This window comes from Acomys minous (genome assembly GCF_964271855.1).
Source record: "Acomys minous genome assembly, chromosome: 10".
Lineage (NCBI taxonomy): Eukaryota > Metazoa > Chordata > Mammalia > Rodentia > Muridae > Acomys > Acomys minous.
Window position 1 is genome coordinate 46971749 of NC_140491.1, and position 14776 is coordinate 46986524.

A 14776-nucleotide genomic window follows, 5' to 3' on the forward strand; every position below is an offset into this window, starting at 1 on the left:
TGAGGGTGCACTTTAAATGCCTGGTCCTCTTCCCTCTACCTCCTAGATGCCTAGATTATTGGTATATGCCACCACATCCAGCCTGTATTTTGCATTTTTTAAGAACTTAAGTTCACTTGTTTAAGCTATAGGTATATTTCTCTTGTACTTCAATTTTTGAAGAAACTAAATTCTGTAGAATTGTTACTGATTTACAGTCGTGTGTGTGTGTGTGTGTGTGTGTGTGTGTGTGTGTGTGTGTGTGTAGAAGCCAGAGATCAGCATCAGATGATTTCTCCAGTCACACTCTACCCTCCCTTTGAAGCAGGGTCCCACTGAACCCTGAACTTATCTATTCAGCTAGACTGGCTAGCCAAGGAACTCTGGGAATCTGCCTGGCTCCATCTTCTGGTGCTGGGTTACTACAGATGTGTGTCTCTGTGGGGCGGGTGTGTGTGTGTGTGTGTGTGTGTGTGTGTACTTTTTAAAAATTTGAGTATGTATAGTGGATATAAACATGTTTTTGTTTTGATCCCAAGTGTGGGATGTGAAACAGACTTGTCTAAGATTGTGCAGTGTTTTTCCACTGAAAGCAGACTTGTGAGAGAACAGGTAATGTTTGTTCACTGGAAGAGGAACCGTCTCTTGCAGGGGCATGGTCTTTGCTAACTGATAAACATCCTATATGGGCTCTCAGAAGATACACGCACGCACGCGCACAGACACACACACACAAAGCAAGAGGCGGGGCCTTTTGGTCTTGGCTGTCATCACTTCAAGACGCTCCTAGAGAGAACTGCTCCAGCAAATGCTTTGAGGTTCCAGCTGCTGCTTCAGGTTCCAGCAGCTGTGGTTGCACTCCCCTTTGCTGAATTGCTGGTTTGCTGATTAAAGTGTCTGCTGGAATCCTGCCGACTATGCCAGTGGAATCGTTCCAAGGAACTGAGTTTTAAAAGGTCTACTTAAAAGTCTTAAAAGACAAGCTGGAGAGATGGCTCAGAGGTTAAGAGCACTGACTGTTCTTCCAGAGGTCCTGAGTTCAAGTCCCAGGAACCACATGGTGGCTCACAACCATCTATGTTATCTGATGCCTTCTTCTGTCCTAAAAGTGCACATGCAAGCAGACACTGTATACATAATAATAAATCTTAAAAAAAAACATCTTAAAAGGCAGAGGCAGGTGTATCTGAGTTCCATGGCAGTCTGGTCTACAGAGTGAGTTCCAGGACAGCCAGGGCTACACAGAGAAATCCTGTCTGGGGGGAGGGGGTGTTGTATCTTTGGTGGTGATGCATTGACCCCAGCACATAGGAGGAGAGATGGGCTATGAGTTCAGAGGAAGTTCCAGGTCAGTGAAGACTATAAAAAGGGAAACCGAAAAAACATAGCTCTAAACACCATAGTCAGGTATTTTTTTTCTGCCCTCTTGTTATTTTCGAGACAGAGTTTCTCTGTGTAGCCTTGGTTGTCCTGGAGTGGCTTTGTAGATCAGGCTGGCCTCGAACTCACATCAATCTACCTGCCTCTGCCTCCGAAGTGCTGGGATTAAAGGCGTGCGCCACCACTGCCCGACCTTTTTCTGCCCTTTTAGTACTTCATAATGGGGATTAAATCTCAACACAAACTATGTGGCATTTTAAATAGTTCCATTTATTGTCTTGTTTGGTCTGGAGTACTAATCTTGAGACAAGGTCTCATTCTGTGGTCTTGACAGGCTTAGAACCCACTGTGTAGACCAGGCTGGCCTCAAATTTGTTGTGATCCTCTTGCCTCTGCAAGAATGTTGAGACTATAGGTTTAAGCCACCATGGCCTTGTTTTGTTGAGATGGTGTCTCTGTAACTCAGGCTATACTGGTAATACTCTTCCTGTTTCTAAAAAACAAGCCAGCCGACCATGCCCGCCTTTAATCCCAGCACTGTGGAGGCAGAGGCACAGCCTGTTCTACACTGAGAGTCCAGGACAGCCAAGGCTAAACAGAGAAATCTTGTCTCAAAAAGCCAACAACAACAAAAAACAAAAAAAACCCACAACCCGTGTGGTGGCACATGCCTTTAATCCCAGCACTGTGGAGGCAGAGGCAGGATCTCTGGATCTCTGAATTCGAGGCCAGCCTGGACTCGATTTGTAGACCAGGCTGGCCTTGAACTCACAGCGATGTGATCCACCTGCCTCTGCCTCCCGAGTGCTGGAATTAAAGGCATGTGCCACAATGCCCCGCAGTCCTAGCACTTTGGAGAATAAGTGAATCAGGGTTGCTGCAAGCTTGAGGCCAAGTGAGTTCCAAGCCAGCTGAGCTAGAAAGCGAGAGCCTGCCCACTCCCATCTCTGTAGTCCTCTCTCCCTGTCTTTGACACATCACACACATACTTTCAGTGAGTGATCTGCCAGATACCACTTTAACCTCACTTTTTAATTTAGTCTTAGCACTGAGCCAGGTTTTGATTCTGTGCTTCCTAAGGGGGGGAAAAAAAATCAGGGGCTAGGTCCCATTTTACAGCAGTTAAGTGTTCTGTGGAGGCTGGAGATGCCATGACTGCTCTTCCAGGGGACCAGTGTTCAAATCCCAGCACCCACATGGCAGCTCACACCTGTCTGTGACTCCATGATCTGACAACCTCACAGAGACACACATGCAGGCAAAACACCAATGCACATAAAAATGTTTAAGAAAAACAGTGTTCAGGTGGGTGTGGTGGCATACCTTTAATCCCAGCACTAAGGAGACAGAGGGAGGCAGATCTCTGAGTTCAAAGCCAGCCTTGTCTACAAAGGGAGTCCTGGACAGCCACGGCTGCAGAGAAACTCTGTCTTGAAAGGGGAAAAAAAAAAAAAAAAAAAAAAAAAAGAAGTGTTCTGTGGGTGGAACCTGGCAGTTGGCTTGAGTTTATAATTTCTCCAGCCACCTAAAGTGGCTCTAAGAATAAAAAAAGAGGGGCTGGAGAGATGGCTTAGAGGTTAAGGGCACCATCTGTTCTTCCAAGGGTCCCAGGAACCACATGGTGACTCAGGACCATCTGTAATGAGTTCCAGTGCCCTCTTGTGGCGGGCAGGGGCACATGTGGACAGAATACTGGTTTTTTTTTTTTTTTTTTTTTTTTGGTTTTTCAAGACAGGGTTTCTCTGTGTAACAGCTCTGGCTGTCCTGGAACTCGCTCTGTAGACCAGGCTGGCCTGCCTCTGCCTCCCAAGTGCTGGAATTAAAATGTCACCACCACCAGGCCAATAACTAAATTAAAAAAATTTTTTTTCATCCCAGCACTCAGAAGGCTGAGTTCAAGGCCAGCCTAGACCAGAGTTCAGGACAGCCAAGGGTACACAGAGAAACCCTGTCTCATCTCAAAAAAACAAAAAGATATAATTTATGTATAATTGGAATTAGAATATGCTAAACATATCCCTCTCCAGCACCAATGAAGTTTAATTTCATTGGCCAGATGCCTTTTTGGCCTTTCATCTTCATGTCGGTTTCAAGGAATAAACTCAGGTTTGTCAGGCCTACACTTGTCTACTCAAAACTTGATCTCTCTGCTACCTCCAGATTATCAAATCTGTGCCTCAAAAGATGGTTTAGCTGGTAGAGACATTTATCCTGCTTTACACACATACACACACATTGGGGACAATAGACCATATGACCAATGTTCTGCCATCTTGCCCAAGTCTGCACCTTTAAGTCTGTCTTTCCCAGAGCTTACCTTTCACCAGAAACTAGCTGACCCTGTTGTGAATCAGCAGCTACAGATAGGGATGGAGTGGCCCCTGTTGAGTCAGCAGTTAGACTAAAGCTAGATGAAGACAAAGCAAGATACCCTGTGTGGCAGGACGTCACCATCCTGCCTGGAATTCCCTATGTTTTGAGAAAAACCCGCAACTGCGTTGCTATAGCGATATGCTTCCCTGCCTTCTGAATTTTAAAAGCTGCTGCCTAATAAAGTTGAGAGCTTGATCAATCAGACTTGCTCTCCTTCCTTGTGTCTTGGATTTCTCAACAGGTGATCTCCCTCCCGAGTTTTAGTCAAACCCTGCAGGTCGGGGCACACACAGCCCCTACACAAACAAATTTACAGAAATTCCTGTTTAATCTATCCAGTCTCTGCAAAGTCCTGGCTCCTTAACCCCACCCCCAGATACTCAGGGTCAGTTAGGACCTCTTGGGATAGGGAAGACAAAAACTTCAAAGTGCTGCTATCTTCATAGACAAGTAACCAAGTTGCTTGGAGACCTACACCAATACAACACAAATGAGGACAAGCAGTTCCTATTTACTTTTTATTCATAATCTCATAAACTTAACTCTGCAATCCAGCTAAACTTGGAGGGGAATGAGGACAATATGGAACCCAAAGAACTTCAGTGAGAGCAGAGATTACAGGGTACTGGGAGCAGATGGGGCGGGGCGCTCTCCTGAGCTACAGAAGGAATGGTTTGGTGGGTAAGATGCCCGCAAATCAAAAGAATTAGATTTGTCCACAGTCGGAAATGGTGATCATCTTGCTGGTCTTGCCATTCCTGGACCCAAAGCGCTCCATGGCTTCCACGATGTTCATGCCTTCCTTCACCTTCCCAAAGACCACGTGCTTGCCATCCAGCCTGTAGAAGAATGAATACCACTATCAGCAACTACACCACACACTAAGATTAAAGAACAAAACAATAACGACAAAAAACCCAACACAAATACAATCAGCACTCTTAAATTCCATTAAGAGATAGAATGGAAGAAACACTGAAGCAAGAAACATGTGCGCCCCAGCAGGGCTCCATGCTCTTTCATTGTGCTGCTTACCACTCAGTCTTGGCAGTGCAGATAAAAAACTGGGAACCGTTTGTGTTTGGTCCAGCATTTGCCATGGACAAGATGCCAGGACCTGTGTGCTTCAGGATGAAGTTCTCATCCTCAAATTTCTCCCCATAAATGGACCGTCCGCCAGTGCCATTATGGCGTGTGAAATCACCACCCTGTGAACATAAGATAGAAATCTGTCACTCTTAACATTGTATCTGCAGTCTAGCTTTTATGCATTTCTAATTTTTTGCCGTGTGCATAATAAATCACAGGATCTTAACTGTTTCCTGGAGAGGCCACCTACTTTTTGTTTTAGGCAAATTTCATTGGCCTGGGGCTAAAAGCATATCTAGACTGGCTGACAGCATTAGAGCATGGGCCACCACACGCAGCTTTTTACAAGAGCTCTGCGACTCAGGTCCTCAGTTTTGAGATTCTTGTGTGGTAGGCACTTGACAGGGCTTACCACAGTCCAAGGTACACCTCCAGATGGTGTGTAACACATCTGGAATCCCAGCACACATGAGAAAGAGGCAGGAGGATAGAGAACTTAAGGCCAGCCTAGATGACATAAGACCATCTCAAAACCAACAAGAAACCTGTGCTGGGGCCACTGAAATAGATAGTTAAGTGGGTAAAGGATCAGCCATCAAGCTTGCAACAACTGACCTCCACATGTGCTTGTAAGTGTACACACTTACATTCAATTTCATACCTGGCACATGAATCCTGGAATAATTCTGTGAAAGCAGGAACCCTTATATCCAAATCCTTTTTCTCCAGTGCTCAGAGCACGGAAGTTTTCTGTTAAAAACAAAAATGCATGTACATACACACACACATTTTCCTAAAATAGCTATATCCACAAAAGTTAAATTCTGAAAATGAAACTAACCTGCTGTCTTTGGAACTCTGTCTGCAAAGAGCTGTAAAGGAAAAACAACAGCTAATTAATACATAGGAGAATATTCTCACATAAGCTTAACACTCTTGACTTTAAGGATTTCTAAGTCAAAAATTCATTCTCACTAGGAGAGAATACTATTTCGGTAATATGTAATTCCTAGGGGAAAAAAAAAACCTCACCCCTAATAACTGTAAAGTCCTATAAAGTTGGGTTGAGAAACATGAGAACCAAAAATATTCAGAAAATCTGCGGCTGGTCATGACTTAAATAGTGACAGACTCCTTAACCATGACTCAGAGCTTTTAACATGTCACACCTACTTTTGAATAGGCTTCTGGCTCCTCCTTGCCCCTAACTTCATGTAGGAATGGAAAATCGAGAATTCTGAAAGCACTGTCACACAATGCATGACCAGATAAATAAGCTGTGTGGCCTTTTCTTGGTATCTGGGTTTCTGACATACTACTAAGAGGCTTAGCTGAAGTTCATATGAGAAAACGTTTAAACTCCTTTTCTCAGATCTCACAAGCCCTTGGCAGTCCCATCTCTATTTTCACCTACGGACCCGCAGGTCTTGTCTCAATCCCATTAAGCTCTGGCTAACCTGATACTAACCTCCTACCCAGCACTCAGCGTAGGCCAAGTTTCCACAGGAGCTCTTGTCAATTATCAGCTCACTACAGAAAACGCTGACTGAAGTCTAATTAGAACCTAATGTCTCTCTAGGTGCCTACCTACCATGTAGCAAGCAAAGTGTGAGGAAATCTAGCATCAAAACCCAACAAATGATACCTTTGGAGGATCATTTAACAGAATAGGCACTTAGTAATACATTTCATTACGGCCTAAGGCATCGTACCGAAGTTAACGAGAGTATTTTTGTAAAAGCACGCCAATTGCTTAGGACACTAATTACTAACTCATCTTTAAGCAACCACTTAGCACCTCCAAAACGAACTAACCGCTGGCGATCCACCTTGGTCAACGCAAACCTGCAGCGTTGCCAGTTATAACACGCCAGTTGCAGAGGGTGATCGGGAGGGGCTCCAGAGCGCCTCCCCCGCTGCGCCATCACTGCGACGGGAGGCGGTCCTTGGGCAGCAGCAAAGGCCAGGCCTTTCCCGTTTCCGCTCGGGGGTGGGGGACGCGGAGGGATGTTTTAGGTCTCTCTAAACTATTGGAGCTTCAGACCAAATGGAGAAACGCCTAAGTCATAGTCGAGCACACCCTACATTGTTAGTGGGACCCCCTAGATTTACCGGCTCACTGAGCCTTCGTCCTTGAGACCTTAGCCATGATCTCTGCCCAGACCCGACTAAAAGGCAATGGCTCCGGTTAAGTGGTCGGAAAAGAGGCCGGCACCGCAGCCGAGCAGGGCGCGGCCCAACGGCTCCGCCATGGGAGAGGCGCACCGAGCACGTGCGCCCGGCCTCGCAGGGCCCCAGGGCGCAGCCACGTGCGCCGGCGGGCAGGCCCAGGCGGGCGGGGGAGGGGACAGCCCCCTCCCCCCAACGGCCGCGCCCCGCCCGGCTTTGTCCGCCGCCCGCCCAGCCTCCTCGCGCCTCGCCGGCCTCCCAAAATGGCCCCTCGTCAGGAAATGGCGCCGCCGCCGCCCGCGCTCGCTCCTCAGGAGGGTCGGCCCGCGACCAGAGGGAGCCTTCCCCTCCACGCCCCCCAGGAACCCACCCTGGAGCGCCACAGCCCAACCCGACCTCGAAGGAGACGCGGCCCAAGGGCTCGCCATCGACCGCGATGTCGAAGAACACGACGGGGTTGACCATGGCTGCAGCAAGCGACGTGAAGGGACGGCGGCGTCTGCAAAGCGGCACGAGCCTGGCCGCCGCTTCTTTTATACCCGGCCCGGTCCCGCCCACTGCCCGGTCGCGCGCCTGGACCTTGATCAATCACAACTGCTTCCCAGACGGAGTGACGGCGCGGCGGGCCTATCGGCGCACGCCGGCACATGTGGGGGCGGGGAGCGAGGCGCGCATGCGCCGTGGCGCGCGAAGGCAGGTTCCCGCCCGCGGGCTCCTATGGGGAGGTTGTGGCGTGGTCGGTGGGGGAAGAGTCCGAGGGCGGTTAGGGAGGGCCGCCACACAGTCTGGCTGTCCTTAGGAGCAAGTCGGGGCCTCCCGCCTTACCCAGTGATAATGCGTTATTTTCCCATTGCACAGAGGGTGTAACTGAGGCTAACGCGGACTTCAAGGTCGAGCGGCTCTTGAAGGTCGGGCGGGGTCCTGCGGCGCGCTGCGGAAATGCGAATAGGCTTCCCTGGGCCGAGATCCAGGATCCGCATCAGCATCCTGCAATGGCAACGGTTTCCTGATAGGTTCCTTTGAGCGCCTCCGTTTTCTTAAACTCTCGGGAACCGGCACAAGCAGCCCCCTCACTTTAAAGGTTATGAAATACTTTTTAAATGTCCCACTTTCCAAAAATAGCTGCATTTTCTCCAGGAGGAAGCTATTTAAACAGAATTCTGGCTGGAGTCTACCTGTGATTTTTCTTTTCTTCCCCCCCCCCCCATCACAACAAGGTTTTCTCGTTTCGTCCCGAGGCCTAAGGCATACACTTAGTACAAGCGCTTCCCAGCATGGTGGCACACGCCTGTAATCCTGTCTCCAGGTAGCCAGAGACAGGAATATAGTGAGTTCCAGACAGCCTGAGCTGTCTGTGAGACCCTGCCTCAAAAACAAAAGAACAATGACAAAGCACGGGTATGGGAAAGTCACTGCTGTGGAGGCTCCTTAGTAGCTCACCAGCCTCGTCTCTGGGAGTTAGCCTCAAGCTGTAAGGCCTTAGACACAGAACCTCAAGAATGTGGGTCTGGCCATGCCTTATTTGGATGAATCATACCAAAAGCACATTTGGTTGAACTGCAACAAAGGGTCTTGACTGCCAAACTGGGCATTTCTGAACCAGTGTAGCTTTTCATACAGCATCCTATAAAGGGGCTTTTTGTTAAGAGTGTCTCCGATGGTAAAGTGCTTCCAGTGCAAGGACCTGCGTTGGGGTCCCCAGCACATCCATAAAAGTCAGGTCTGTAAGCCCACGTGCAGGGAACGGAGACTGGCTGGCCAACCAGTCTAGGCAAAGCTGAACTCCAAGTACAGTAAGACCCTCTCAAAAATAAGGTAGAGACAGGGCCGGGAGGCTGGTGCCGTGGTTAAGAGCACCTGCTATCTCACTGCCTTCATTTTAACTGGTTGGTTTTGAGTTCTGGGAGTTCTTTACGTATTCTGGGTTTAATTTCTTGACTCCTAATTTACTGGTATGTTCCCCCATCCCCCCACCAAGATGGTTCAGCAGGTAAATGTGCTTGTCATACCAGTTCCTGGACCCACGTAAAATGCCAGGTGAAGTGGCTTACATCTGTGACGCCAGCACTCTAAAGGTGAGGTGGCAAGCGGAAGTCACTAGGGAGACCTTGCTTCAGCAAGGTAGATGCCACAGAGATGCTCAGAGGGACTTGAAGTCGACCTCGGGGACCTGCGTGGATTAAGGAGAGGACAGCCTCCCACAAGTTGTCCTCTTACCTCCACATGCCCACCCACACACCTCCACATGCCCACCCACACACCTCCACATGCACACACACTTACCTCCACATGCACACACACACACCTCCACATGCACACACACACACTTACCTCCACATGCACACACACACACCTCCACATGTACACACACACTTACCTCCACATGCCCACCCACACACCTCCACATGCACACACACACCTCCACATGCCCACATACACACCTCCACATGCCCACCCACACACCTCCACATGCACACACACACACCTCCACATGCACACACACACACCTCCACATGCACACACACACTTACCTCCACATGCACACACACACACCTCCACATGCACACACACACTTACCTCCACATGCACACACACACACACTTATCTCCACATACACACACACACACACACTTACCTCCACATGCACACACACACACTTACCTCCACATGCACACACACACTTACCTCCACATGCACACACACACTTACCTCCACATGCACACACACACACACTTATCTCCACATACACACACACACACACTTACTTCCACATGCACACACACACACTTACCTCCACATGCACACACACACACTTACCTCCACATGCACACACACACTTACCTCCACATGCACACACACACTTACCTCCACATGCACACACACACTTACCTCCACATGCACACACACACTTACCTCCACATGCACACACACACTTACCTCCACATGCACACACACACTTACCTCCACATGCACACACACACTTACCTCCACATGCACACACACACTTACCTCCACATGCACACACACACACCTCCACATGCACACACACTTACCTCCACATGCACACACACACACTTACCTCCACATGCACACACACACTTACCTCCACATGCACACACACACACTTACCTCCACATGCACACACACACACCTCCACATGCACACACACTTACCTCCACATGCACACACACACACTTACCTCCACATGCACACACACACACTTACCTCCACATGCACACACACACTTACCTCCACATGCACACACACACACTTACCTCCACATGCACACACACACACTTACCTCCACATGCACACACACACACTTTCCTCCACATGCACACACACACTTACCTCCACATGCACACACACACACACTTACCTCCACATGCACACACACACTTACCTCCACATGCACACACACACACTTACCTCCACATGCACACACACACACCTCCACATGCACACACACTTACCTCCACATGCACACACACACACTTACCTCCACATGCACACACACACACACACTTACCTCCACATGCACACACACACACACTTACCTCCACATGCACACACACACTTACCTCCACATGCACACACACACACTTACCTCCACATGCACACACACACACTTACCTCCACATGCACACACACACTTACCTCCACATGCACACACACACTTACCTCCACATGCACACACACACTTACCTCCACATGCACACACACACTTACCTCCACATGCACACACACACTTACCTCCACATGCACACACACACACTTACCTCCACATGCACACACACACACTTACGTCCACATGGATACACACACTTACCTCCACATGCACACACACACACTTTCCTCCACATGCACACACACACACTTTCCTCCACATGCACACACACACACTTTCCTCCACATGCACACACACACTTATCTCCACATGCACACACACACACACTTACCTCCACATATACACACACACTTACCTCCACATACACACACACACTTACCTCCACATGCACACACACACACACTTACCTCCACATGCACACACACACACACACACACACACACACACACCACAATGCTGAAGGAGTGAGAAAGATCCAACTTGCAAAAAGTTTTTCTTTAAGTTCCACATGTGCCCACACGCACACAAACAAGTAGATACATGTAAACATGTAAGTAAGTGTGAACACACAAATAAAGGTGCCCCACACACAAGTGAATAAACCTGGGTGGCCAGGATTACAGATAGGCACCACCATACCTGGTTTATGCAGTGCTGAGGCTTAGAACCCAGGGCTCCATGCATATTAGATAAGCGATCTACCACCTGAGCTATGTCCCCAGGCCCCAAAAAGGGCACCTGTAGCAAGACCTTGGATCGCAGGATGGTTCTGTTTATTGCTGGAGACACCATAACAGGCTCCCAACAATTCATAAGGGTTCTGCTTTCGCCATATCTTTTTTTGTTGTTGTTTTGTGGGTTTTTTATTTGTTTTTTGTTTTTCGAGACAGGGTTTCTCTGTGTAGCCTTGGCTGTCCTGGACTCGCTTTGTAGACCAGGCTGGCCTCGAACTCACAGTGATCCGCCTGCCTCTGCCTCCCAAGTGCTGGGAATAGAGGTGTGCACCACCACACCCCGCCGGTTTCTCCAAATCTTGAGCCGTACTCCTCTTTCTCTCTTGAGAACCCATGGAAGCTGGAGTATGGCTCAGTTGCTCAGCACCTTCTTAGCACGGAAAGGGAAGGGTTTGAGCCACACCCAGCCAGGTGCGTCTGCCAGGCTGAGTAGTGCTGCTTGGAACTGGCCAGCAGGGCCAACCCTGCATTGACTCCCACAAGCATTGAGCAAGGGCATAGGCACTGGGGCTCATGTGTTAAAGCGAGCAAGGGGACCTGGGAGAACTGCTCTGGGATTTCCCCAAGAGCTACACTGACTGCTCCAGACCAGCCGTCACCATGGGGACGGGAGAAGTGCAAGCCAGGGAGATGTCATCTTTAAATAACTGAAAGCTAGACTTCACAGCCTCATGCAGGTGTCCCTCCACACAAACTGGACGGACTTGACCCCAGCAGGAGCAGACCGCCAGATGAAAACAGCACACAGTTTTCCTGACAGAGCTCCTCTTTAGTCTCTATCTCTGCTTTTGGAGGATGAGAGGACAGGATCTTGATGTATAGTGGCTGGGCTAGATCTCACTCTGTAGCCCAGTCTGGCCTGCAAATCCTAGCCATCCTCCTCCTGAGCCTCCTGGAAGCCGGGGCTACAAGTGAGTGCACAACCTCCTCCCAGCGAATCTTGGCCTGTTTCAAGTCAACACCAGCTAACCAGCCCAGCATCCCAGCTTGCTCCTGGGGAGTTCCTGCAAAAAACAAGTTCCAGGTGGAGCTCGCCTCACTCCCAGCCTCAGGCTTGCGATTGAATAGCTCTGGCCTGTAAAATCATGGTATTTTCTTCAAGAAAACAGGGCCTTCTCTGGGACTTTTTTTTTTTTTTTTTTGACTTTTGCTTTAATACTGGGAAAAAGATGCTCTTTCTTCCAGGGTGACTGGGACATGGGGTCTCTTTCCAATGCATTCCCAAAGCCTGATCTCTGGCTAGGTTGGAGTGGCTCCTGCCCTGGGCAGCACCACTTCGGAAGTCTTAGCTCAGTCTTCTGCCTCCAGCAGCTTTTTAAAAAAATTTTTTTTTCTTTTTCTTCAGCTTCTTATTCCACCAGGACAAACTACAGAGCTCCCCTTGTTCAGACATCTTGAAAAAGTTCAGGACAGTGACAGCAAAGCATTTATCTCCGCATGGCCCTTCTAAGGGCGTGGCCTCTGGCTGAGCTCCCTTACCTGTGTTGCTTGCAATGCCGCCTAGGCCCCAAGGGGGCAGCACCCAAGCATAGCACTCTCCTCCACTGTTCCTCGGGACCTTGTCCTCCATGACCCAGCCTCCAAGGACAGCCCCACCCCCACCCCCGTGTAAGAGGCCTGGCACTCTAGATTCTGCCCATTTCTCCAGGTTACTCAGTGGACTCTAGCAGGAATCCTGGAGTGGTACTGCTCACTGGCTCATGGTCATGGTCAAATAGCCTTCGTATGCAGCCCAGGGCCACTTGCCCAGGGATGGCACAGCCCACACTTGGTGTGCATAGAACTGTCTTAATGCTGACATGAGAGGGCCCAGCCAAGTGTGGGTTGTGCCATCCCTGGGCACATAGTCTCACTGGCAAAAAAAAAAAAAAAGTATCTCTCAAGCAAAAGTCTTTTCCCCAGCAGGGCGTGGTGGCACACTCGTGTAATCCCAGCACTCGGGAGGTAGAGGCAGGCACATCACTATGACTTCGAGACCAGCCTGGTCTACAAAGCTAGTCCAGGACAGCCAGATCTACACAGAAAACCCTGTCTCGAAAAACAAAAACAAAAAACACCCTTTCCCCCCTCTGTGTTACCAGGCCTGGAAGCCAGAGCTTTGCATTAAGCAAGTGATCTGACACTCAGCTGCACCCTGGGCTCCTAAGAGTGTTTAATCACAATAGACCTGCCTCTTGACCGACAGGAGGCGTGGCGGTGAGAAAGAGACCAAACTCAGTGGGACACTCAGGGGATGGTCTACACAGAAAGATGCTCGAACAGTGGAAAAGATGTAACAAATAATTTTTATTTCATTTTTGTTTCTTCTAGACAGGGTTTCTCTGTGTAGCTTTGGCTGTCTTGGACTCACTCTGTGGACCAGGCTGGCCTCAAACTCACAGCGATCCACCTGCCTCAGTCTCAGTCTCCCTGAGTGCTGGGATTACAGGAGTGTGCCACTGCACCCAGCCAATGAATCTACAAATATTAAATAAATAATAAAATAAAAAAGCTATGGACCACCATAGCCTGGTCACTTCTGTGTGTTCTTTATGACAGTTAAATCAAAACAAAAATAAACCATGGGGCAAGTGACCAATAACTTCTGAGACAAAAGGTAAAATAGGGGAAAACAGAAAATTATTCTAACAAATTCCTGATAGTGGAGATACCTTTTATTCTTTTGAACCAAGGAGACCTAAAGTGGGTATGGGGCAGAGAGGGTGGCGGCAGGGAGAGAGGAGCCCGGCCTACAACGCACAGCATATTGAGGCGTTCCCTCTTTTGAGGCTCTGCAGTTTCTGTGGCCATTCTCTGATATAATTCCACATCTGACTTTCTGTCAAGGGAAGGCTTCTGAGGACTCCACCACCTTCCTGGACATCTGCTGAGGATTCATGTGTTGTAGACTTGGTCTTGGTCATCTGTGTTGTCTAATTTGTTCATATAACTGTTCTTTTTTATTATCTTTTTATTTTCTTGAGATTGGTATGAGCATTTTTCTTTCTCCCTTCCTTCCTGCCTGCCTGTGGTGCTGGGTGCAGAGCCTGGAACATCTGAGCTACACAGCTAGCTCCTCAGTTTTTGTTTGTTTAGACAGGGTTTCTCTTTGTAGCCTTGGCTGTCCTGACTCACTTTGCAGACCAGGCTGGCCTCGAACTCATGGAGATCCACCTGCCTCTGCCTCCCAAGTGCTGGGATTAAAGGTGTGTACCACCACCAGGTGGCATCTTCTAATTTTCAATTGTTTTCCTAGTCAGTTTAGCTAAAGGCATTTGGTAGACCCCCTAGATCAGGATTTAGAATGGTTATGAGCTGCCATGTGTTAAGGGTCAAACCCAGGTCCTCTGAAGAGCAGCCAATGCTCTCAACTGCTTGAGCCATCTCTCCAGCCCTAAGAATTTCATCTTTTTTTTTTTCAAGACAGGGTTCCTCTGTGTAGCCT

At 48.8% G+C, this 14776-nt stretch overlaps 1 protein-coding gene across 5 annotated transcripts; it reads right to left on the reverse strand.

Moving 5' to 3' along the window:
• Positions 1-4231: 4231 nt before the first annotated feature.
• PPIA (peptidylprolyl isomerase A) lies at positions 4232-7654 on the reverse strand. 5 transcript variants are annotated; one of them, XM_084797334.1, is made up of 5 exons: positions 7361-7654; positions 5663-5693; positions 5483-5571; positions 4768-4940; positions 4232-4571 (listed from the first exon to the last, which is right to left on the reverse strand). In XM_084797334.1, exons 1-5 carry the CDS (start codon positions 7637-7639, stop codon positions 4439-4441), a joined length of 705 nt encoding a protein of 234 aa, XP_084653460.1. In that variant the 5' UTR covers positions 7640-7654; the 3' UTR covers positions 4232-4438. The 5 variants fall into 5 exon arrangements, with proteins under 5 accessions (XP_084653460.1, XP_084653461.1, XP_084653464.1 ...); XM_084797335.1 differs by having other exon boundaries at positions 7387-7545; XM_084797338.1 differs by lacking the exon at positions 7361-7654 and adding an exon at positions 6934-6957.
• Positions 7655-14776: the final 7122 nt, after the last annotated feature.

Bases quoted from the DNA above. Each gene is read 5' to 3' on its own strand.
- PPIA (XM_084797334.1), bottom strand. From the start codon at position 7,639: ATGTGCCGGCGTGCGCCGATAGGCCCGCCGCGCCGTCACTCCGTCTGG. The intron at 5,572-5,662 runs GTTAGTTTCATT...TGTTTTTAACAG, and splicing joins CAGAGTTCCAAAGACAGCAG to AAAACTTCCGTGCTCTGAGC. The intron at 4,572-4,767 runs GTAAGCAGCACA...ATTCTTCTACAG, and splicing joins TGCACTGCCAAGACTGAGTG to GCTGGATGGCAAGCACGTGG.